A 27485-nucleotide genomic window follows, 5' to 3' on the forward strand; every position below is an offset into this window, starting at 1 on the left:
TACAAAGTACATATCTACATTTAGAAATTAACCAAAATTAGAAAGTATAAAATAAGCTTCTCAAGTTAAAATGTGCAATGTATTTTATAAAAAGACCCGATTACTTCTATTTTTATGATCACTTTTACAAAAATGTACAATAAAACAATCGTGTAAACCGAAGTCAAATACTGTTCCACACATGTAATACTGACCTTTATACAGTCAACAAACCAAACCATAATCAGCCACACCTAATAAGGTTGAGGAGTACATATATATGGAGAGAGAGAAGATCATAGAAAAGCCTTTTGAACAAACCAACATTGAGGCCAGAAACAACTCCTGAACAATGGGGTTATTCAGGAATTTTGTCTTCTTCTTAGTCCTATACCTGCTGCCGGGGTCCAATACTTCCCTTGTTCAGCTGAATGCCAATGGCTTTGAAGGCATTATCATCGCTATAGACCCTGGTGTGCCAGAAGATGAAACACTAATTGAACAAATAAAGGTAAGAAAGAAATAAGATTTTTTCTGCTTGAATTATAGAGAAGAAAAAAAATAGTAGTTAATAATTATTATGGAAACTTCTGAATATGCCATAAAGTTTATAGCAGCATGATGCAGTGAGGATAATGCTGGAATGGATAGTGAGAATTGGAGGCTCTAGACAGGGTTCTACCTTGTCTCAGCATAAGATCAAAGACAAGCCACAGGGCCTCCCCGATCCTCAGTTTCTTCATCTGTAAATGAGCAGTCGGACTTGTCCATTCTTTAAACAATTATTTATTGAATGCTTATGGCAGGACAACAGTGAATGAAAGAGCCCCTGTCCTCTTGATGTGTTCATTCTTTTAAGATCTAGGTAATAAAAACGTGTAAATGCGTTGCGGGTTAGTTGGTAGTAAGTTGCTATGGAGTAAAATAAATCAGCAAAGAGGAATAGGCAGTATTGTTGGGGCCGGGGTAGGGGGAGAATATGGATTACTCATTCATGTAGGGTAGTCAGGGAAAGCCTCACTGTTGATGTGAAATCTAAGCAGGAACCTGAGATGAGTGAGGGAAGAGCCCATTGAAAATCTAGAGGAGGGAATAGAGGGTGCAGCAGCATAGAGGTGAAAGCATGCTTGATGTAGAAACAACTGCAAATGAGCAGGAAGAAGGGTGGGAGAGCTAAAGTTGGAGAGGTAGCAGGGTCCAGACCACTGGAAAGACTTGGGCTTTTACTCTGAATGTGATAAGCCTCAATCCATGGAAAGATTCTGAGCAGAGGTCAGATGTGCTCTCTTGTGCATGTTCTAGGATCACTCTGACTATAATGTTGAAGAAACTGTTGAGAGCTTCCACTTGTCACGCATCTTGTATAAGCCCTGTGCAGCACAGAGGTGCCGAAAAATACCTGGTAGGAAGCTACTGCAGATGTGAAGTGATGGTGACTAGGAACAGGGATATTATGGTAGAGATCATAAAGTAGTGTGATTCTAAACATAATCTGAAGGAATCATAGGCAAATTTGCTGATGGTTTAGATGCTTGTGGAGTAGGGGAAAGTAGGAGGGAAAGACAGGAGTCAAGACTTTAAGGGTTTTTGCCTGAACACTTGGAAAGATGGAATTATCAACTGAGAAGGGCAAGACTTAAATGGAGATTATTGGGCAATTTAGACATCAGGAGTTAGTTTGAGACATTTGAATTTATAGATGCTTACTAGATATCCTCATAGATGGAGATAGGAATCAGAGTTCAGGAGGAAAACCTGGGAGGAGATAAAAATTTGGGAATTATCGGTGTGTAGATGAGATTCAAAGCCATGAGAACACATGAGTTCATTACGTAGTGCAAATGGAGAAGATAAAGGCTCCAGGACTGAACCAAGAATTGTATCCCTAAAGTTTATTTCAGCTATATCATTCCTTGAAATAGATTGGTTTTACAGCCATGTAAATTTGTTTCCCCTGTCCCTTACATCAACATCTACTAATTCTTTATATTTATTTCCTCCACTACCCTATCTAGAGCTTCCAATTCCCACTGTCCATTCCAGCACTGCGTTGCTAACTCTCCAACTTTAGCTCTCCCGCCCTTCCTCCTGCTCTTTTACAACTGTTGTGTCCTTATGCTCACTGTTAAATCAGCTTCTGCATGGGTGTTGTTACCCATCAGAAGCTGATAAGAATAACCTGAGTTGTGAGCAGGTGATTCTGTGGCTGCCATTTATCACTCATTCTGTATAAACACTCGCAGTATAGTGGTATTTACTTACTGATACCTTTTAAATTACAAGGTAAGGTAAATAGCCCTTTACCAAAGAACATAAGCTTGGATAGCAGTTAATACAGCTGATTCTGAGTGACGGCTTCTTAGTGTCCAGGGACAGTCAATCAGTTTCAAATAATTCTGAATCTCAGAAAGCAGTATTTGGAAGGATTATTTGTAGGGGTAAAAAAAGTTTGCTAAAATGGTCTTTTAGTGAAACTATAAGTAAAAATTCAAGTTTTAGTAGACATTCCTAGATCACAAAATGTTTCATGACATTCTCTCAGCCCTCTACAAAGTTCTTGCATTTATAATATCACAAAACCATGTAAAAAGCTATCATCCACATTATACAGAAGAGAAAACTAGGATTTGGAGAAATTAAATAATTTTTCAAAGGTTTCCCAGGTAGTGCAATTAGAGTAGAGATCCAGCCCATGGGCTTTGAGGACTTAGAGACCTTGGGTTTGAGTTCTGGCCTTTATAGTATGATAAAAATCATTCTTTTTTATAACCGGTGAACCAAACATGTGGACATAGAACCTTATGCCTGGGCTACTACCTGATCACGACAAGTTTTATGCTGAATTGATTTATAATTTACAACCTGAGATGTCAATTGTCAACTTTCTTTATTCCTGTACTCATATATCTTTTTAGTTTGAGAGTACTTATTTTTGGAAACATTGATATCTTAATCTTCTCTGATCCAACTACAAAATTATAGGAATTCTGAAAAACAATTTACAAAGAATATTATAGGAATTCTGTTTGAAAAGTCTGCGCGAACCATTATTAGCCACTCTAGTGTGTTCCAGGAGATCATAGTCACCTGAAAGAGAGTTTCTGAAATACCTCTATGACCTGAGAACATACCATTACCCAAGGTAGTCACAAAAGGCCATGGAAACTCCAAAGTAAATGAAATCTTCTGGAATTATACAATTGTACAACCCACACAACTGTATGCAGTGACCCTACTTTTCCAGTTGGTACCATAATTCAAACCACCACATACACCTTTTAAAAAATTTTGAGATGTAATTGATATGCATTAGTTTAAGGTATGTAATGTGATGATTTTATATTCATATATATTATAAAACTATCACCAAAATAAATCTAGTTAACACGCATCATCATAACATAGTTATAATATTTTTTGTGTGAGAACTTAAGATTTAATCTTTTAGCATTTTCAAATATGCAATACAATATTATTAACTACAGTCACCATGTTGTACACTACATCACCATGACTTATTCATAAATAGATGTTTGTACTTTTTGACCCCTTTCGCCCATTTAGCCAACCCCACCTCCACATACATCCTAAAGCCTCTGGCAATCATCAATTTGTTCTCTGAATCTATGAGCTCCGTTTTTGGTGTTTTTTCTTTTCTTTCTTTTTTTTTTTTTTTTGATTCCACATATAAGTGAGATTGTACAGTATTTGTCTTTCTCTGTCTGACATATTTCACTGAGCATAATGCTCTCAAGTTCTGTCTACATTGTTGGAAATGGAAGGATTTCCTTCTTTTTAAGGCTCAATAATATTCCATTGTTTATATATACAATATCTTCTTTATCTATTCATCCACCTATGGACACTTAGGTTTGTTTCCATGTCTTGGCCATTGTAAATAATTCTGCAACTAACATGAGGGTACATATATCTTTTTGAATTAATGTTTTCATTTCCTTTGTTTAAATACCCAGAAGTGGAATTGCTGAATCAAATGCTAGTTCTACTTTAAATTTTTTTTTTCAGGAATCTCCATACTATTTTCCATATTGGCTGCACCAATTTACATTCCTGTGAAAAGTGCACAGGGATTCCCTTTTCTCCACATTGTTGCCAATGAATTATTCATTATTTCTTGTCTTTTTGATAATAGTCATTCTAACAGATGTGAGGTGATAACTCACTGTTATCCTGATTTGCATTTCCCTGATGATTAGTGATGCCAAGCACTTTATTATGTACCTGTTGGCCATTTGTATGTCCTCTTTGGAAAGTCTATTCAGATCCTCTGCACATTTTTAAATCAGATTTTTTTTTGCTATTGCCTTTGCTTTTGGTGTAAAATCCAAAAAACCATCAGCAAGCTTACTGTTTATGTTTTCTTCTAGGAGTTTTATGGTTTCAGGTTTGACATTCAAGTCTTTAATGCATTTTGAGTTAGTTTTTATATATAGTAAGACAATGTCCAGTTTCATTCTTTTGCATGGATCTTTCCAGTTTTGCCAACATCATTTAATGAAGAGATCGTCCTTTCCAAATTGTATAATGCTGGCTCCTTTGTCATAAATTAATTGACCATATATGTATGTGTTTATTTCCAGACTTTCAATTCTGTTCCATTGACTCCTGTGTCTGTTTTTATGCCAATACCATACTATTTTGATTATGATAGCTTCGTAATATAGTTTACAATCAAGGAATGTGATGCCTCCACCTTTGTTCTTTCTCAAGATTGCTTTGGCTATTCAGGGATTTTTATGGTTCCATACAAATTTTAGAATTGTTTGTTCTATTTCTGTGAAAAATACCATTGGCATTTTGTTAGGGATTGCATTGAATCTGCAGATTGCCTTGGATAGTATGAACATTTTAATACTATTGATTCTTCAAATCCTTAAGTATGGAATATCTTTCCATTTATTTGTGCCTTCTTCAATTTCCTTCATCAATGTTCTATAGTTTTCAGTGTACAGGACTTTCACCTCTTTGGTTAAATTTATTCTTAGATATTTTATTCTTTTTTGATGCAATTGTAAATGGGATTGCTTTCTTAACTTCTCTCTCTGATAGTATGTTATTAGTGTATAGAAAGGCAATATATTTTTCTATTGATTTTGTATCCTGCAACTTTACTAAATTCATTTGTTAATTCTAATGGTTTGTTGGTGGAGTCTTTAGGGTTTTCATATATAATATCATGCCATCTCCAAATAGCAACAGTTTTACTTCTGCCTTTCTGATTAGAATGACTTTTATTTCTTTTTCTTGCCTCATTGCTCTGGCTAGGGCTTCCAAAACTGTGTTGAATAAAAGTGCCAGGAGTGAGCATCCTTGTCTTGTTCCTGATCTTAGAAAGCTTTCATTTTTTTTCACCATTAAGTATGATGTTAGCTGAGGGCTTGTCATATATTTATTATGTTGAGGTATGTTCCTTCTACCCCAACATTGTTGAGAGTTTTATTATAAATGGGTATTAAATTTTGTCAAATGCTTTTACTGCTTCTATTGAGATTATCATATGATTTTTACCTTTCACTTCATTAATGTTGTGTCACGTTGATTTGTTTGCAGACATTGAACCATCCTTGTATCCCTGGGATAAATACTACTTAATTGTGGTATATGATCATTTCAATGTATTATTGAACTCAGTTTGCTATAATTTTGTTGAGAATTTTTGTATCTATGCTCATTAGGGATATCAGCCTGTATTTTCTTGTGGCGTCCTTGTCTGGTTTAGGTATCAGGGTAATTCTGGCCTCATAAAATGAGTTTCAAAATGTTCCTTCCTCTTCTATTTTGGAAGAGTTTGAGAATTGGTATTAATTCTTCTTTGAATGTTTGGTATAATTCACCAGTGAAGCTGTTTGGTCCTGGACTTTTGTTTGTTGCTTGATGAGGGTGGTTGATTACTGATTCAATCTCCTTACTAGTAATTGGTTTGTTCAAATTTTCTATTTCTTCATGATTCAGTCTTGGTATGTTGTACATTTCCTGGAATTTTTTCATTTCTTCTAGGTTTTCCAATTTGTTGGCATCTAATTTTTCATAATAGTCTCCTATGATTCTTCACATTTCTGTGCTATTACTTGTAACATTTCCCCTTTCATTTCTAATGTTGAGTCCTCTCTCTTTTCTTGTCGGTGAATTCAACCACTATACACTCTCTTATCTCATGGGCATAGAGAGAGCCATTACTTCAAGCAGATGACAACAACCCATTGAGATCTAAATATCCTAAAATAAAAAGAGAGAGGAGGTATCCTTAGGGAACAGGTAGAGAATTCTTTCATCTGCTTTAGGCCAGTGATGAAGTAACCTCCAACCCACTTTGGGAGCTCTTCAAAGCACCTTTCCTTACTCCCAGTTAGTCCTCTGGGCCTTCAGTACTTTGAATTCTGGCCTTCTGACTGATCCCAGGCCTCTGAACCCAATTACTTTGCTGTTCTCTTCAGTATATATGAGTCAGCACACTGGACTGTCTTCAACAGAACAGAGAAGAGAGCCCTGTAATTCCTGAAGGAGAACAGTTCTATTGTGCATTTATGCTAGGTCAAGAAGCAACATGGGGAACAGACCCTCCCTCGAAGAAAACAACACCGTAGACTGGGATGCTGCCAGCAAGACAAAGAGGTTGACATCATAATCCAACACCCAGGATTCCTCAATTTATTCAGTGGGTTTGATCATGTAGATTAAATTACCATAAAGCCCTTTAATCCATCTATTTCCCCCACTAGATATTAAGCTCTAGGTTAGGATTATTTCTTTTATTAATCATTATATTTTGGGGTTCAGGATATTGAACAAATATAAGATGATAATGTTTTCAGCTTGATAGTAGAGAAACAAGCTCTCCCTATGGTCCAAAAGCTCCACCTCTACTATGAATTTTTTCCATCACCTCACCCCTAGACTACAACCTAGCTGCCTCTACTGAAGGAATGGGTATGTAATGAAAATCCTCTCCCATAACTCATGCCTACAGACTGTTCTCCTCAGCTTGCATAAGCTAAGGCTGTGACTGATAAACAGTAATAAACAGTAATCAACCAGTTTTATGACTATCTTTGTATCAAGCATTTTATAACTCATTTCATGTTTATGCCAACCTTAAAGATAGGTAGTAATAGTCCATTTGAGAGATGAGGAAACTGAGCTTCAGAGTGTATATAGATTGGCCAAGATCTATCACCCAGAAAGTGCTAATATCAGCACTGGAACCAAGCGGATGATCTTTATCATATTATGCAATTTCTCTTAACACCAAATAGATGCATTTGCCTTTTGCTGAAGAATTGTGGAAGATTCACAACCTTTAAATGTACAGGACTAGGCTATAATTTTGGACTGATGGTGGCAGAGTTGGAATTCTGAAGCAGAAACTCTTTTACTAGTTAGTTGCTTTTTCTCTCCACTCTTAATCTGGGATATGCCTGTAATGAACCTCTGCTCATTTAGTCCACTGTCACTTGGCCATTCTCACATATTTTTTTCTTTTAATAATAGGACATGGTGACCACAGCTTCTACTTACCTGTTTGAAGCCACAGAAAAAAGACTTTTTTTCAAAAATGTATCAATACTAATTCCTGATAATTGGAAGAAAAATCCTCAATACAAGAGACCAAAACATGAAAGCTACAAACACGTAAGAATCAAAAAACTTCTCTTAAAACAGTACATTTTATGGCGCTCCTCAATTTTGTTGCAAATTGATTGTTTCAGAGTTTTTCAGACTAAATGTTGTCATTTTTATTTCTGATGTTTTAAAAATCTTTTTAAACATTCTCAGGCCGATGTTTTAGTTGCACCACCTACCCACCGAGGTAGAGATGAACCATACACCAAACAGTTCACAGCCTGTGAAGAAAAAGGAGAATACATCTATTTCTCTCCTGACTTTGTACTTGGAAAAAAGCAAAATGAATATGGACCAAGAGGTAGGAATTTTGGTTAACATATATTTTGCAATGCTTCCAACAAATATCTGTGTACCCAGGTTAAGTGTATATGCCCTGGAGCCAGAGTCCCTAAGTTCAAATCCTGACTCTCCTACTTCTCAGCTATGTATGACCTTGGACAAGTGAGCTAGCCTATCTGTGTTTACTTCCTGCGAAGTGGTGAATAGAGGAGTTCCTACTTTATAGAATTGTTGTGAATATTAAATTAGATAATCCATGCAACTGTACTGAGTACAGTGTCTACAGAAATTTGAACACAGGGCAGCAATAATAAGTGTTGTCCTTAAAGCATGCTTTGTAGATCTTATTTCCCAGTTCTCCAAAGCTGGATATAAATCAATCACATGTCACCCTGATGGAAGGCAGTTGTGTGAATTGCTGAAAGTAGCCAAGATTACAGTTCCTGGACAAGAGAAAACACTGCTATGCTTTTAGTTGCTGATATTATCATTCAATCCATTTGGTTAAACAAGAATTTGTCTATAAGTGATAACTTTTACCTATAAAAATAGCAATTTCATCTAGTTCAATCTAAATGTTAAGATCATGTTTCAAATGAACTAAAGCACATTCTTTCAGATAAAATGCAAATTATTGTGAAAGGAGGGCCCAACTCACACATTGTTATGCAAGGAAAACCTTCTGAATCCGCATATTCCAAGATCACCTCTCTTTCTTCCACTGCCCCTTCAATCAGGTCTCTTGATTCTGTCAAACAGTCAGCTATCCCTGGTTCTCATCAGTGCCTGGACCTATACCACACCCCAGTCTTGGAAGCTCCATCAACTCATCCCATCTCAATCTTAACTTTCCCTCATACTTTAGTCTGACCATGTTCACTTTGGCACAACTAATCCTTTGCTCCCTTCTAGCTATACTTTTTTTTTTCCTATGTAGCATGTCCAACAAAGTCAGTCATTTCGACTACAAGTATAAATAGCTCAACTCCCTCACCATTGTTATCCTTATGTTTTATTCTTATCAGATTAGGGTGGGTGTGGGAGGCAGGGCAACCTGCCATGAGCGAGAAAGAAGCAAGTCTGAGAGTGGACCACTATAAAAAAGAGAGCTACAGATGCAGGCAGTTTTAAATTTCTTAAAATTTGCCAAATTCCTATTGCAGTAACTGACATGAGGATTTTTTTCTTCCTATACTGAAGGTTATATATAATTTCACAATCACTAATTGCGTTCCATTTGCCTAGGAAATTTTAAACCAGTGTTTTTAAAGTTTAATGTGTAGAGGAATAACTTAGGGATCATGTTAATATGCAGATTCTAATTTAGTAGGTCTAGAGCAGGCCCAAGATTATGCATTTCTTGTTAGCTCCCAGGTGATTCTGATGCTGCTGGGTCAAGGAACACATTTTGAGTAGCAAGCACTTTAAAAAGAAAGATGACTTTTGCATGATACTGAAAATTTCCCCCTATTTTCAGATTTTATGAGTTAATTTGAGTTAGAGAAACATATGCTAGCAGAACAGACTTATTTGCTACTTCTCCTTCTCCATTTCTATTTCCTTTAAAGTTTTTCCTAACATTGATAAAACAAAAATTCTACTTGCTTTTCTTCCTGTATTTCAAGCTATGGATTTATCTTTATTCTTCCATTTACCCTGAAATTCTTAGGAAATTTTTTTTTTATTCTGACTTCCTCTCTATAAGTTTATCCTAATGAAGGAATATAACTTACTCATCTTTATATTTCCTAGTACCTAGCATAGCACTGAATATATATAATTAATAGCAATTATTTTTATATAATTAATGTTTATATGTGTTAAGTAATATAAATTAATCACTTCATTTAGATACTCCCAACATTTTATATGGTCTATAGCAGTGTTTTTCAATCTTTTCTTTTAATTAAGTTTATTGGGGTAATATTGGTTAATACAATTATATAATTTTCAGGTGTACATTATCATTTGACATCTGTATATTCTATTGTGTGTTTACCACTCAAAGTCCAGTTTCCTTCAGCTACCATATATATGACCCCCTTAATCCTGTCTACCTCCACCCTCTTCCCCTACCCCACTAGTGACCACTAGTCTATAAAGCCTAAAGTCCATGACTATGAGTCCCTGTTTGTCCTGCTCATTTGTTGCTTTTAGGTTTATATCCCACATATAAGTGATATCATGTGATTTTCAACTTTTGCTGTATAGACATTTTTTTAACATTTAATTACACTCATGAAATTTTAGTGCCACAAATACATTACATATCTGTTTATGTTAGTAGAAGCGAACACTGTAGAGTTAAAAAACATTGTTATATCTAAGATTTTTTGCTCCCCCAGAACCAAAACCGAAAGCTCAGTCTATTCTGCCCATAGCATATACATAATAAATGTTTCATTGATTTAACATGTTGTAGAATAAGAAATAATATACCATTATAACATGCTATAATTCAATGTAATGCTATATGCTTTTTATAAACAAAAATATAAATGTTGGCAGTTATTTAAAAACAAAATATAATTATTTTTTTATTTAAACAACATTTCTTAAAATTTTTGAGGGGCAAATTTTGTCACTTGAATTATGATCATGTATTTGAAATATGTTTCCCACAGGTAGACGGTTTGTCCATGAGTGGGCCCATCTCCGCTGGGGAGTATTTGATGAATACAACGACAATGAGCCTTACTACAGTGCTAAGTCAAAAAAAATTGAAGCAACAAGGCATGACTATTTAAATTTTCTTCAATTACTTTGGGCTGTAACTTCTTGTTTCCTTAGTTTGATTTCTCTGAAATGCCAATCATTCATTTTGTCCCAGTGCAGATAATAGATGCTATATCACAAAACAGTGCTTTTCTGGGTTTAAGAAAATGTATCTCGAAGTAGCTGGTTGCCCATTTAAAATACTCATAACATCAAGAACATTTGGAAGTCAAGCTGACATATTTTTATATCTCTCCGCCATGGCTGCCAGAACTCATTTACACTGAAGTTGTGCTCTGTGTAAAGGACTGTACTATATGCTTGGAGATCAAAATTATTTTTATTACACAAGAATGAAAAAAATTGTTAATAAATAGTGGTAACTGTAGGCTGAGTAAAAAGTCAAACAGCTTAAGGAGCCACACAGGACAAACAAATTTCTTGGGATTTACAAAACTAACTTTAAAATACCAATCTAACATCACAGTTAATAATAGACAATCCTCTTAGTTCTAAGGTCAAGAGAGCAGATTGTTTGAAGAAAATCTATCTAAAATTGTGTGCCATCAGTTTAATCAATTTTAGATGCCTTGCTGGGGCTAGAGGCTTATCAAAAATGTGCAAACAAATGATATATGATTTTAATGAAGGCCCTCCATCAGCCCATAGCACCGGTTTCAGGACACGTAATTTAAAGAGTATTACATTGATTATGTCTATTTATATCATATTCCCCCTAATTGTCTAGTTTCTGCTGCAGAAAATTCATCATGATTGTTAACATAACTAACATCATTATATTCACTGAATTTGGGGGCAATAGAAGCATACATATATGTAGGAGACTCCCTAAGTGACTAAATGAAATTTAATCATTGCTTCTTAAATTTGAACTGGAAACGCATTGAAAAGATGAGATATATTCACATTCCAGCATGTTTGTTATAATCACCGCCACCTGTGGCCAATTGCATGAAATGAAATATATATCTAAAATGCCTCCACCATTCTTGATTCTACTGTCCCAGGCAGCATCTCAGTCTTTTTCCTTAAAGCCACATTTCACTTTGGATAAAAATTCTCCTCAAATAACCAAAACACTTGTAGTTATGTCACATCTCATTCTTTTGGGGATATCTTCTTTGAAAAGAAACCTACAAAGAACTTTAAGCTAAGATGGTACCAAGGGTACATGGTTTCACAGGTTGCCTTGTCCAGATGCTTACAACGCATTTACCACCACAAGGCTACAAGGAGGGATGTTTGGAAAGGGGGAATCTACAGCCATTAGTATAAGCAGGTCAGCAGCAACTTTAGTCTTGATAGAGAACTCAGCCATTGTACATACTGGAGATCCCACTTAAAATTTCCTTCTGAAATTTCTTGGAAAACTGCTCTGGGAGAAACCTTTAAACTTTGCTGTCAAAATAGGATGTGTGTGATACACATATAAGAATAAAAACCTTGCTATAAGGATCACTGTGAATAGATACTTAAGATTTTAGAAAAATGTTAACGGTTAGGTTGCCTCAAAGACTAACTGTCATATATTTTCAGGTGTTCCACAGGTATTACAGGTATAAATAGAGTTTATAAGTGTCAAGGAAACAGCTGTGCAATTAATAGATGCAGAATTGATTCTAAGACAAAATTGTATGAAAAAGATTGTCAATTCTTCCCTGATAAAGAGCAAACTGAAAAGACATCGATAATGTTTATGCAAAGTATTGACTCTGTGAGTATACCAATTATTACTTCATACTGTATATTTATAATCAAAGAACATATATCATATTTATAAAATATCTGGGCAGGTGACCTGAGGGATTAAACGCATTAATATAGAGTTCTTTGAACATTGACTGTTACATAGCAAACACTCAACTAGTGTTACTTATTATTACTATTATTGAAAATCCTCCTTACTAATATATGATTCCTCACTGAATCATATTTCATTAAATAAACAGCATATTTGTAGCAAATTTTTTTCAAATTTGTTGTTGAATTTTTAAATTCGTCATATATCAAATCTTTTTTTTTTCATTTTATTAACCTTTTAGGTCGTTAAATTCTGTAATGAAAAAAACCATAACCGAGAAGCTCCGAGCCTACAAAACAAAATGTGCAACGCCAGAAGCACATGGGAGGTGATCAGCAATTCTGAGGATTTAAAAAGCACCGCACCTATGGTGGGACTACCCCCTCCACCTGTCTTCTCATTGCTGAGGATCAGTGAAAGAATTGTGTGCTTAGTTCTCGATAAGTCTGGAAGCATGGCGGTAAGTCCGTGAGCCTATTTTTCCGGGATGTGGCAACTAGTGGGTAGTTTAATACCTAAGAACACCCTGAACACTGTCTTTACTTGGGTTATTCTAACTTACATGGTGGCATAAGACCCATCGCTTCCTTTGATCATGACCACAGGACAGGCATTAAATATTGTAACGAAAGAAGGATGGCAATAAAGTTTAAAAGACCTAACTTGAGAGTCTCTGTTTGTTTGTTTGTTTTCCAGAAAATGGACAGTTTAATGAGGAGGACTTTTAGGCCCATCAGTAAAGATTTAGTTAGAAGATTAGAACAAAAGACTGAAATATGGAAATGTTTTCTTACTTGCCCCCTTTATCTACTGGAAATAATTGACAGACATGAGATTGAGTGAATTGCTGAACTCCATTCTGAGTCAGTCTTATTTATCATTTATATAAATCACCTCGTTATGATCAAAGACACAAACAAAGAGCAACACCAGAAAGAAGATATGGTCAAATTCAGTCATTCATTCCTTCTACTATCATTTAGTAAATAATAGGCATTGTGCTAGGCTCTAGGGATAGAGACCCATATCCTTGAAGGGTTCACAGTTGCATAGAGAAAACGGTCTCTCCCTTCCCATCACCTAGTTAACTCATTCTCATTCTTCAAAATTTGGTGCAGGCACTCACTTCCTCCACGAAATGGGCTGGTCTTCCAGGCTGGGCTAAGTGCCTTTTTATTGGTCTCCCACAATGAACGGTGCAAACCTCTATTACTGTATGCTATATTGAGAATACTCATTTCTCTCCCATTAGACTAAGAGCTCCTCTAGTTTTGAGAACCGTATCCTCTAGGAACCATATCCTTTACTGCTTGAAAACATGTCTTATTAACCTTTGTATCCCTTTTGCTTAGAAAAGAGTTTATCATATGTAGGTGCTCAATAAATAATTGTTGAAATGAATGGAACACAAACCAGCAGATGTAATGTTATAAGGCACCTGAAAGGATGGCACATTTGAGGCAGGACTGAGCATGCTAAAGATCAGGAATAATGTCTTCAACAAATGGTTAATGAAAAGGGCAGAGAATGCTACAGCTGAATGAAATAGTCCAGAGAATGCTACAGCTGAATGAAATAATCCACAATAGCACATGGCTTTCAAAAGAGCATCAGAGTACTAGACACCAGCACATAGAAGTGCTCTAGGAAGTGTCACTGGGGAGAGATGACATTCCTGATTGAGAGACTCCTAGACAGGGTGCAGGCAGAGTCAGGTTTAAAGGTAAAGCAAAATAGCAGAGAGAGCCCTCAAAGATGGGGATGTAGAAGTTTCTCACTATGATTTGTTCTAGGGAGTTCAGAGAAAAATTTGGGCATGTGTTAAGGGGAGGTACTAAAGATCAGTTGATGTTGAGGGACTGGAAAAGCAAATGTATGAAGAGGCTTACATCCTGGGCATTCACCTAGAAAAGAAGGATGTAGGTCTTAATGAGTTATCAAAGAACCAATTCCAATTAATCCATTGGTGTAGAAGTGGTTGGGAGAGGTTAGGAGCAGAAGAGGTAGTAACTAGGCCTCTCAGATTATAGCTGCAACTCGAGAAAGTTTCAGCTTTTTAGTTTTCCAGTCTTCAGTGGATGGGGAGATTTCAGTCTCTAATTAGAGTCCATGGTAGTCTGGTTCGATATTGTGGGATCTGGGGAGTGGTTTCATCTTGTTCAACTAGAACAGAGGATCCCAGGACTAATTGGGAAGTCTCTAAGAAGTGAGTCATCGCCCACCAATTCCACTCACCACCACCAACCTCCACCTGTAATTTGGGTGCTTAGCAGCCAAGAATCACCTGTAGTTAAAAGCCTCTGTTCCATACTATGCTATAAGTGTCCTGTAAAATTTAACTATATTTTTAAATTCTATCAAATAAAAAGTAATTGCTTTCTTTAATAATACCAATTACTATTGATAGAAAATTCTTTTTTTTTTTTTTTCCTATACCTACAGCACCTGGTCTTCCTAGGTACTAGGTTAGCACAAGTACTAACCAGGCCCGACCCTGCTTAGCTTCCAAGATCAGAAAGGATCGGGCTTGTTCAGGGTGGCATGGCCATAGATGATAAAATATTCTTAACAAGAAATTCTGCTTACTCATTTTATGTGATGTGCTAATATTTTCTAGTTGAAAACCACTTGATTGTTTTTCTTGTCCTTTTTTATTCAGAATTTTAATCGCCTAAATCGAATGAATCAAGCAGCAAAACATTTCCTGCTGCAGATTACTGGAAATGGATCCTGGGTGGGGATGGTGCATTTTGATAGTACTGCCAACATTAAAAGTAAGCTAATCCAAATAATAAGCAGCAATGAAAAAAACCGGCTCTTGAATAGTTTGCCTACAGTAGCTAATGGAGGAACTTCCATCTGCGCTGGAATTGAATCAGCATTTCAGGTGAAAATCATACTGCATATATAGTTTGTTTATTATTAGGACATTTTTCTGTTAGTGCTGCTGCACATACTTGCTCACTAATTTTAAGATAACTAATTCTAAGAAATACAATACTAAGAACATTAAAAAGTTCACTTGATGAATTTCTTAATGGATCAAGGCATCAGTGAACAAACTGATGAATGAGTATATTACTATAAAAATGCCACTAGTTTATAAACTCAATGAAGTCAAGGACTTTGTCTTTTTGCCTTGCATTAGTCAGTACTCAATAAAGGTTAAATAAATAATTGTGCTTTGGCAGAAAAAGTCATCAACTTTTAAAGCGATGAAACAAGTTATATGGTATGATTCCACTTTGGGCCAATCCTCATTTCAGTTTCTGTGTCATTTAGTTACGACAATCTGATGTTTATCTAGTAAAGCATATGTAGCAGGGACTATTAGTTTGGGGTAAGGAATATTGGTGAAAGCATGAGTTTTGATATCAGACTACTGGCTCTATAATTTACTAGCTATGTGATCTTGGGCAACATTTTTGGTATCTTTGGACTCTCAATGCCTTAACTATAAAATGCAGGAAAATAAGAATGCCCACCTGGTAGAATTATTATGAGGATTGAAAGAAATTATATATTTACATACTTAAAACAATATTTATTATATTACATAGTAAATATATAATTCACATCTATTATTAAAAATCTTATATTTTTCTAAATTGTCATCTTGTGCTTATAATTAATACCAAATATGTCATTTTTCTGCTTAGAAAACTTCATCCCCCCCACAGCTTATAAAATTAAGTCTGAATTTCTTAATCTGATGTTATTTGAATATCTCTCATCCTTTTTCAGTCTTTTTTCTCAGTTCTCTCCTTCTGATGCTCTAACCAATTTACTTACACATTGTTCCCCATTGTTTCTCTTGAACTATGGAATATTTTAATTGTTTCTTTGTCACAATTATGCCTAGTTATATTTCGATGAACATTTTAAAATTTAATTCTATTCTTTTCATGAATGCAGGAACCATGTAGTTCTTCCTGTTGAATCCCCAGCAGCCAGGACAGTGACTAACACATATTAAGTGCTCAGTGAATAACCAATACAAGAAAGGGACAGGCGAAGCAGAGAGAGCTCTACTTCATCTTTAGATCTTCATTTTTCAATCAAATGTGTAGGGGGAATGTGGTGCGGATGCTGTATAAATGCTGTAAATGTATAAAACAAATTTCTAGTTTTTAGTTTTGTTTTAATGCATGTCAGAGCATATTTCCCATATATTATGCAATATATAATATATATATGCAAAGAATGCATATATATATATCATTCTTTGCCTCGAAACATGCAAAAATTGAAATGAGGCTGGTCATGTTGTTCCCTAACCCCAGATGTATTAGAGATTCCAAACCTTTTTTCTGCAAATCTATACATCTCTGTTTCAAGTCCAGGAAAGCCACTGATAATCTGTCATTTTTACCTCCTGGCCCGGATTCAATTTCTCAAAATGATATACCAAGAGGCCACTACTAATTAAACCTGTCAGAGAAGATGAAATATAGTTGCTATCCTGTGATGAATTCTCTTTATCCTTTTTTATAGGAGCCTAGATTCAGAACTCTGAGTATAAACTATTTGGCTTTGTAGAAAAAGAGTTCAAGCCACAAATAAAATTTAATAAATGTAATTCACGTATTCTCTGAGCACCACCAATATACTTAGTTTCGTGCTTGTTCCTTTTAAGGGTAAAATAAAAGTTATATGTATAACAAGTTCCCTAACGTTGACCTGCTTAGAATTTTCTATATCTTTTTTTCTATGAGCATATTGAGGGTTCCCTAAGTTGGAATCGTTAACTTTTTTTTTTAAATGGTGAGGTGGATTCTTAATGCATTTAGCTGTTTATGCAACAGACTTTACATACTGAAGCCTTGTCAGAGGGAAGTCTGGTCAAGGAAAGAAGAGAAATATTTAATGCCACATTTAGGTTTTTTTTGTTTTGTTTTGTTTTTTGTTTTTTGGTGTCTGGTTGACCTGACTTCCCCAGACTGAAATGTCATTGTCATTTAACTCAATAAGATGTTCCAAAGCCCTGCTCCCATATAACTTCATAACGTCATTTGAGCAAACATTCCCTAAAGCAGATTGACAGAAAATACAGACATGTTTAAATTCCCCTAGGGGTTGTAGATTACAGATTCTATCATTATAAAACAGAAGCTGTGTCTTCTTTCCTGCGCTCTATTGTTTATTTCACTGTACATTTTTTTCGAATCTCTTATAAGTCTATTTGACCTAGAAACATTTGGTAATTATGCTCTGATTATGTTTGCAGGTAATTAGAGAAATATACCCTCAAATAGATGGATCTGAAATAGTGCTGCTGACTGATGGGGAGGATAGCTCTGCAAAGAATTGTGTTGATAAAGTGAAACAAAGTGGGGCCATAATTCATTTTATTGCTTTGGGACCATCTGCTGATGCAGCAGTCATACAGATGAGCAATATAACAGGTAAAATATGACCTATATATTCTAGTCTTTTGATAGCAACACATAAGTGTAGAGGCTGACAATTCAACAACTTCTTTCAAGCTCTGTAGGTGCTATGCCAGGAGCTACAGACCAGCGTTAAACTAGACCTGATCTCTGAGTCCAGCAGGATGGAGAGACAAATAAAACCATTAATCCGATAGCATAATCAGATAACATTCCTCCTTAACAGGAGGAATATATAGGAGTCACACACTGTGTGAGCAGAGAAAGCCATTAATTCTCCCAGGATTGTATAGAGTCAGGGAAAGAAGGCATAAAAGACAAGGTAACTTCTGAGCTGGGCCTTAAACAAGATATTGAATTTCTTTAGAGGAAAAGTGGGTAGAAAAGATGATCAGGTCATGAGTAAAAAAATCATGTTGAGATGACAACGCAAAGCACAGGGAGGCACGGTGAGAAATCTTTCATATCAGAGTTTACTTAGGCTGCAGGGGTAGGGAAGATAGGGGATTAACAGAGGCTCAGGCTAAATAGATCTAAACAACAGGGAAGTTTCTAAATAAACATTTACTCTGGTAGCTGTTGCCTTAGATACAGAGACATATGATTAAAATGTACTACATGTTTTCAGTGCCTTCTTAAACATAGTAGAGAATTCATAATTTATAACATTATGAATATCAATTACTATATTGAATTGGCTTCTAATGGTACCAAACATATACTTGCTTTTTGGATGCTTAGTTGCGTAAGCCCCCACTGTTTTAAAGTGTTTTCATAGCCACTGTAAATTTTATTTCTATCCCAAGTAGCCCTCTAAAAGTAGTGCTTTTTTGGACTTTTCTCTATTGCTTAACATTTTTCTATGTCCTCATTGCCAGCTATTGTCAGGATACCTCAATATAGCAGCTCTTTAACCATTCTAATTTTCTGAGTCTGATCCACTCTGGCTGAAAAACCTAAAGGCCAACAGTATTAGAACTATATCTTAAACAAAAATGAATAATTCCTCTAAAAGGCTGTGAAAGTCTGTGAGCTTTAATACATAGAATTGTAACATCTTTTTTTTTTTTTTGATATTCTATGATTACTTGATGAATTTCATCCAGCTGAGATTTCTATAAGTGAGGTAAAAAGGTAGCTTACACTTCCCGGTTATGACATTTTTAATATTTCAGTTAATCTTTATACCTGATGGGTTTTGGTCTATTTTAGTAATATATACTAAAGTTATAATTTTGTTGATCCTGTTATCTTAAAATCATTAAATTGTGATAAGTACTTATTTTCTAGAAAGCAACCTAGTTAATGTATTTATATTTTAGGAGGAAGCCATTTTTTTTCCTCAGATCAAGCCCAGAACAACGGCCTCATTGATGCTTTCGGGGCCCTTGCATCAGGAAACACTGATATTGCCCAGCAGTCTGTTCAGGTCTGAGCTCCCACTCCTCGGGTTTCTGTGTTTGCATTTAGCCACAATCAAAAAAAATAATAATTTGGTTATTATAAGTTTTGAATTCTATGTTTTTCTCAAAGTAAATTGTAAGTATGAGATAGAAATTATTCTTTAGATATAACCAAATGAAGTAGTAAAATAGTGAAGTAAGTAATGAAATAGAAGATATATTTTTTTCTTTTTCTTTTCCCATAGAGTTTGGGTAAGGGACAACATCAAAACCTAATAATGTTAAATTTTCATATAATAGACTTTGTCTAATAATATAGCATCCATATTTCTATGAATGCATAAAAAAACTTATCGTTTCCAAGTTTTCCCCCCACCCTTCACTGCTGTGAAATAAATGTAAATGAGATGAATGAACTCAAGAACCGGGCTTGGAAATGGAAACAAAGTATCTTAGAAATAAATTTACATGAAGAAACAGAGTGAATAATGATTGCATATCTAAAAACTTAGGGTTTTCTTTATTTCTTCAACCACTCTTTTCACTGGCTTTCTATTTTATTCACTTCTCTTCTGAACTCAACTTTTTTCATCTGTATTTAAATAACACCCCCATTTTCTGTTACTTAGATTAAAAAACTTTGACTAAACTTCGATTCTTCTTTCATGTTCCATGTAAAATGTCAACGCCAACTGTTCTGTTTCCTTCAAAATATTTTTTAAAAAATTCTGTTTCTATCCATCTCAATTCCCACCAAGTCTATATCATGTCACTTTATGTGAAGACTTGTCTTCTATCTTCCAGTTCATCAAGTCACTGCCTATATTAAAACTTGACATGATCACCTAAACAAACCTATTTTTCTCTACTCTATAAAGAGCATGTAAGTTATAGAATTCAGGGTTAGGATTATATGTGCAGATTGATTTAGAGATCCGGTTTGTAGCGTCACCCTGCAAAGAGATTAAAAACTGGTCAGGGATCTAGCTTGGCAGTGTATGGAGAATAAACCGAAAGAGGATAAAGCTAATTTCTGATGGTTTAAATCTGGTTGACTTAGAAAATAATGATATTACTATCTCAAATGGATAAGTAAGGAGGGAGAACTGATTTTGAGGATATTATTTTGTGTTCTGTTTTAACCTTAGTAATTTTTAGTGGATGGAGGGACATTAAAATGGAATATTCCAAAGGAATTTTAAAGTATAAGAGCAGGATGTGGAAAATCAGCCAGAAACACGACATTTACATGCAGGAAGTGCTCAAAGTGTTTGAGAATGGATTTTTTAAACAGTATGGAAGGGGAAGAAAAAAGGTTTTGTTCCCCACACTTAAAATGGCAGCTGGAATACACAGGAAATGTTGTGCCCCACTCTTTACTCAGTTATTTTCCCCCAGTACTACTATGTAGCCAAAGCCTTCTAATTTCCTTACACTTTCCTGATGAGGAATCTAAAAGTCACTCACATTCAGATTTAACTTGATAATAATACTTTGTCCACTCAAAGATATGCCCACTTAACATAGGGCTGAGAGTTTTGTCATTGCAATGATGTTTCAATGATAGAATTCACTCTCTCCTCTCAGCATTGCTATGAAGGTATTTTTGGTTTAGGGCTGGGTTGGAGTAAAAGAGGGATTTTCCATCATTTCCTGAAATGACACCTTCCTGGTCAGTGGATAAAGTTGATTCTCCTTGACTAAGAACCATCCACAAAGACTTGAAAAACTTTCTCTGAAGTTCCTGTAATAGAAGGGTCCTAACTTTCACTTCTCAGGATTCCAACATTCATAAACATCATTTTGCCCTCTTTACACTCTTGTTGGACATGTTTATTGTCCAGTGCTATTCACTTTATCATATGTTAAAAATTATTTAAAGATTTCACATCAAGAAACTATCCAGGAGCGCTTGTCTCATTATTTGCTAGTCCCAATTTTCTCTCTTAAGGCTCCACCTTACTGTGTGTACTCAAATACTCTAGCCACCACCAATTATTTTCTTTGAAGTCATCATGAAGATACGTAAACTTAGAGTAATACACACACACATACACACACCCCCTACAGCAAATCTTTGAGGTTGTAGCATCCTTGAACGCTAAAGTCTCAGATGGGTGTTTACCAAAACCATTGGGAAAAAACAATAGGGCCATGTCTCTAACTGTAAAACACATTCTCCTGTTTTAATGCTTTTATTATATTCTGTCCTTTCCTCAGACCCTATATTTCCACACTTTCTAACAACTGTCATATCCCAATCAGCTTTCAGAGACATCACAAGCCTAAGGTAGTATGCTCTATATAAGCTTGTTCTCAGTCCAGAAATTAAGAATCATGTTAAAAAACAAAATAATAAAGAATAAAATTACTCTCTTCTCAAGTCATTAACTTTTAAAATATATTTAAACAGCTTGAAAGTAAGGGATTAATGCTGAACAATGATCCCTGGATGAATGGCACTGTAATAATTGATAGCACTGTGGGAAAGGACACATTCTTTCTCGTCACATGGGTCAGAGAGTCTCCCATTATTTCTCTCTGGGATCCCAATGGAACACCAACGGGAAGTTTCACAGTGGACAGAGTTTCCAAAATGGCCTATCTCAGTATTCCAGGAACTGCAAAGGTAAGCAATCAGCTTTTATACTTCCTCACAAATTTGTTTCATAGCTGAAAATTCATTGTTTAATATCCTAAATAGGATATTAAATCCTATATCCTATATCTGTACCAATACCTGTATCATCTTCAAGATTAAAATAAAATACAATGTACTTTCTATGCCTATATGGTCCTGAAAATTGTGGTGGCAGGAAAGAGGATGAAAAACTTATGCATCTGGAGAAAGAAAGAGAAGGGAAAAAATTAAGTAGGCTAAGAATAACTTTCAAGAGGCAATATAGGGAGACTGTGAAACTTGGTGTGTAGATAGCCATTCCTGATTAGCATTACCAAATCATGGAATCTGGGAACTCCGAGGTCAAAGAATAAGGCCAAGACCAAGATGAACTTTCCAAAATTTACTTTTCCCAGCTGAGATTTCACGAAGTTTGGACAGTAGCCACTCAGTGCATGACAAGAGCCAGGATGCCCTGTCAAAACTGCCTCACCTCTCATCCTTTTACCTTCAAACCACCTCAAAATCCTAAAACCCTGTTTATTCTGCAGCACATTTACAAGATTTATTTTAGACTCGGATCATGGAAATACAGAAAATAGCTTGATCTTGGATATTTACTATGTTTCCATTGAATTTTTAGGTGGGAGTTTGGACTTACAGTCTTCGAACCAATGCAAACTCGGAAACATTAACTATAACAGTTAATTCTCGGGCAGCAAATTCTTCTGTGCCTCCAATCACACTGAATGCTAAAATGAATAAAGACACAAATAGTTTCCCCAGTCCAATGATTGTTTATGCAGAAATTTTACAAGGAAATACACCCATTCTTGGAGCCAATGTGACTGCATTCATTGAATCGAATAGTGGAAAAACAGAAGTTTTGGAACTTTTGGATAATGGTGCAGGTAATGGATTTTTTATGAATAAGCCTATATTTTCATTACTCAGGACATGTTATGGGGCTCTGTGGTAGTGTGAGGAAGTGAAAGACACCAGAAGAATTGAAGCAGATTATGGAGAAACAGCAGGATTAGAAGGAAATTCTATCCAGGTAAAACCCACAAATTGATTAGCAAGTGTCTTGTACGTGGTAGTGATGCAGGACAGGGCAAATTTCCCCAAGTCGGGCAGCAGGAGGAGACCAAGCTCTGTACTGAGAAAAGAAGAGGGTTCTTTGGCCGAGAGTGAAGAAAGAATTTAACACACACGCCAAAGTTAGAGTCAAAGGAAAGTTTATTAGAAAAGGGGTAACACTCCACAGACAGAGTGTGGTCTCTTCTCAGAGACAGAGAGTGAGAGAGACAGTGTGAGAGACAGAGAGAGAGACAGAGTAAAGGCGCTGAGGGACTGAGAGGGACAGAGACGCCAGAGACAAGGATAGTGTAAGAGACAGAGTAAATTAAAGGCACTGAGAGGAACCCAGAGAATTCAGTTTATGTCATTCTTTAGTTTCCATTTTCTTTGATACTGACATACAGTGAGGAAGGGGAAGACTATGCCACATGGAAAAGATAAGAATATGTAGAGTGAAAGGCCTGCTGGCAGTTCCCAGGCTTTAATCTATAGGTTCCCCATGGTTTTAGCCACAGGGAATGACTCTTGGTTCATTTTCCACCTCACAGGTATGGGGAATGGGTTAGTAATCTCAGCCGAAATCTCCTTTTGTTCTACAGGTTTCCTCCTGACCTGGCCGCAGGGCTGATCAGCATCTTGCAGTCTCTGAATGTGGCTTTATTAACATTTTAATACTCTTGCCTCCTCCCTACATTAGTAGCACTGAATAAATATTATTTACTGTCATCATTATTTGTCACCTAGATAATCAATGTCTCATTCAGGAGACGAGAACAGCATCAAGAACTCTGATCAAGTGTTTCTTAGGGGCACACCACCAAGAAAATCTGGCCAGAGAGAGTGAAGCATAGCTACCCCATAGGGTTAAATGGTAGAACTTGAGCCCCTGATAGAGAAGTGGAGACAGGCAAGAGTAATTCTCAATAGCCAGAACAAAGCACAAATATAGTCCTGGGAACTGAAGCCCAAGGGCAGACAAAAGGGGACATCACAAGGACATCAGATACTTGGTCTGACTGATAGGAAACAAGACAGTGTTGGACATGCTGTCTCCCTGGTCTGTATGGGTGAGTGGTGCTTAAAGACCTTTTTCCTAGACTCTGGATTATTCGGAAAACTGAACCTTCTTTTAAGAAGAGCTCAGTAAGCAAGGAAAAAATAAATAAATAAATGTCTGAATTATCAGAGATTTCTATCTTTTGCGACGTAATTAATTCAGTCAACTTATAATCCTATCATTGAGTTGGCCCTGTGAAAAATTTAGAAAGTAAAATGATTCTTTGATGCACCACAGTGTCTTCATCTGATATTATAGTATTTTCCTCAACTCTCCCCTGACTCTTCCTTTTCCTCCAGCCCCTTCCACATTACATTAAAACTTACCCGTATCTTGTCATTTCTCAAGGTTTTACCAGGTAGCTACTTAACTAATTTGGAATGCCTTTACCCAAGACTTGGTAATGACTTGGAGCAGGGGTTCTTAAACTTTAGCATGCAAAGGAATCACCTGAAAGGCTTGTTATAACACAGAATGCTAGGCTCTTCCCTAGGCAGCCTAAGAAATTTTCATTCCTAATACAATCCAAAAGGATGCAGATGATCCTGGTCCAAGGACCTCATTTTAAGAACCTCTGCCTTAAAATTTTAAATGCCCTGAAAAATGTGTTTGTAATTTACCAAATAACTTCAGTCCCAGTGATATCAAAAAATATATTTATGACACATTATTCCTTAACTCCCCAACTGCTTATTCTAATAACAGATGGGTCTTTCCACTATCAGACTAGGGAGTTAATGGATCATAAAGCAAGAGGTGAAAATTTTTTTTTAAAGGAGTGGTTGAAGATAAATCAAAATAAGTAATTTGTAGGTGACTATAGTGAGAATTAAATCCTATGCAAAGATACTTTTTCTTTCATGGAGATCTGTCTGATATGAACAGAGAGATGACATAACTATATATTTAGGTATAGTAAGATCTTCAAGCAAACCATTTGGCTGAGAAATGGTAAGAAGAGTATTCTAATTACCTGCATATAAGTTGATAAGGTGAAGATATACATATAGGTATCAGTGTGTGTATATGTGTGTAATATTATATATTATAAAATAATATATATAATACATATATACATAACTATATGCAACTATATAACTACATATGTGTATACATATATGTATATAAATATATCATAACTCAAGGATATCAACTCAACAAGATAGTGGTTGATAGAGCATAATGGAAATATTCCCCAAGGAGTCAATCACAAAACAGGGAGTCGATCTAAAGGATATGCTTATTAAGAAAGGCAATATGTTTGGCTTAGAAAACGCTTATATTTCTCGTTTTCTTTACAATAATAATTTATTCCTTAATTTCTATACCTAGGTGCTGACACTTTCAAAAATGATGGGGTCTACTCCAGGTATTTTACAGCTTATTCAGAAAATGGCAGATATAGCTTAAAAGTAAGGGCTCATGGAGGAGCAAGCACTACCACACAAAACTTAAGGTATTCACCGAATAGAGCTGCATATATACCAGGCTGGGTAGTGAATGGTGAGTAACTCATGATATCTGAAACCCTATGCTCACTGGAATAACTGCGAGTTGATAAGATTAAGGCTTCCAACATTTTAGAACTCAAAGTATTGCTTTTCGCATTTCTAGAATGAAGTTCTCAGTCATAACTGGGATTTGCCTCCAAATTAACCTAAGCTTTGGTACAGTGCCTGGCATCTAGTAAGCATTCAATAAATTTCAGCCTTTATTATATTAGCTTGGAGCACCTTATCTATATTAAAAACAATATGCCAGATTTCCAGCTCAGAATGAAGGAAACAGACTAATATGTTACGTACCTCAGCATAAGCCAGTGGCAAAATTTATCCTTCAGTTTGTTATATACTGTAAAAGACACTTAAATAAGTAAATGATTATTTTTTATTTTTTATTCAGTCGAAAGAAAAAATGTATTAGGCAAGGTGATGAGAAGGATTATGAATGCATTCCTTATTAACTTTCCTTTGTCTTGTCTCTTATCTTGTGGTTGACTTTTATGTTGACAAGTGGAATATAAACCGAAGTATTATTCCACAGTATTTGCAGCAGGGTGGAAGGGGAAAACCTGGCACAAGTGGTTGGATGGGAACCAGCAGGAATTTCCCCAGGTTTATTCCCAATTTAAAGATAATTTGAGAAATAAATTCTTCTTTTTTTAAAAAAAAAAGAAAAGCATATATTCAATTATATAATATTATTCCCTTTCAGGGCAGCCTTAATTCCAAAGCAATTAACTATGCAATTATATCCTACAATATGCTGGTCAGAATGCTAAAGAAAAAAATTCTCCCGACAATTGGATGTTTAAGACTTTGTCACAAAACTTAGTAAAATGTGACTGTGTATATATAATGGGGAAAAAAAAAAAAGGAAAAGACTAGTGGGATGGTGAATTCTATTGAAAATACCAGTAGTGTTGTGCTCATTACAAACAAGGACATTTTTAATGCAGGGAAAATCGAAGTGAATCCACCAAGACCTGAAATTGATGAGGATACTCAGACAAACTTGGAGAGTTTCATCAGAACAGTGTCTGGAGGTGCATTTGTGGTTTCAAATGTTTCAATATTTCCCTTGCCTGACCTGTATCCACCAAGTCAAATCACAGACCTTGAGGCCACACCTATTGGGGATGTGATCAGTCTAACATGGACAGCACCAGGAGATGATTTTGACGTTGGAAAAGGTAAGGATAATGCGTCATGTGGCATTGATTAAGTGAAGGGTGCTCATGCAAAAGCAAGTGTATAAGGGTGGGTGGGAGGAGAATTATTTTTAAATGATAAGTTGGTAAAGTGTTAATTTTATAATCTCTTATTTTTTAATCAATCAAATATGACACATTTTAACTAGTCCCATTTTCAAACAAAGAAGGTAGAATTTGGCAGAGTTTAAACAGAGTTTAAACATAAGTTCAGCTTATACTGAAAAATTTATAAGGCCTTGGATAGGAGTACAAGCTTGGGATAATTAAACAATATTTCTGAGGAGAATGAATAAACAGAAATTTAATATACTCTAGTTTCTAAGCTACACATAACTTTTTTTCTTAGTTCAACAGTATATCATAAGAATAAGTGGAAGTATCCTGGATCTAAGAGACAATTTTGAAGATGCTCTGCAAGTAAACAGTACGGATCTGTCACCAAAGGAGGCCAACTCCAAGGAAATATTTGCATTTAAACCAGGAAATATTTCAGAAGAAAATGCAACCCACATATTCATTGCCATTCAAAGTGTGGATAAAAGCAATTTGACATCAAAAGTATCCAATATTGCACAAGTAGCTTTGTTTATTCCTCAAGCAGATCCTGATGAAAGTGATCCAAATCCTACTCCTGATGAAAATTACCCTAATTCCAGAGTTAGCTTTTCTTTTTTGGTGTTGATAGTGGTCGGATCTGTGGTAATTGCTCTTGTTATTTTAGGTATCACCATTTGTGTCTCAAACAAGAAAAGAAATTCAAGCAGACCTAGAACACAGTTTTAA

General features: G+C 35.7%; 1 protein-coding gene and 1 pseudogene across 1 annotated transcript; one reads left to right on the forward strand and one right to left on the reverse strand.

Moving 5' to 3' along the window:
• The first annotated feature begins 331 nt into the window (after positions 1-331).
• On the forward strand, positions 332-27485 carry CLCA4 (chloride channel accessory 4). The gene is made up of 14 exons (XM_039838467.1): positions 332-490; positions 7489-7629; positions 7774-7921; positions 10527-10635; positions 12175-12352; positions 12681-12899; positions 15099-15326; positions 17667-17844; positions 19152-19258; positions 21646-21861; positions 22496-22763; positions 25322-25492; positions 26448-26681; positions 27049-27485. Exons 1-14 carry the CDS (start codon positions 332-334, stop codon positions 27483-27485), a joined length of 2793 nt encoding a protein of 930 aa, XP_039694401.1.
• On the reverse strand, positions 14873-14992 carry LOC120583536 (uncharacterized; annotated as a pseudogene).

The sequence above is a fragment of the Pteropus medius genome, unplaced genomic scaffold (genome assembly GCF_902729225.1).
Source record: "Pteropus medius unplaced genomic scaffold, Ma_sr-lr_union100, whole genome shotgun sequence".
Taxonomy (NCBI): Eukaryota; Metazoa; Chordata; class Mammalia; order Chiroptera; family Pteropodidae; genus Pteropus; species Pteropus medius.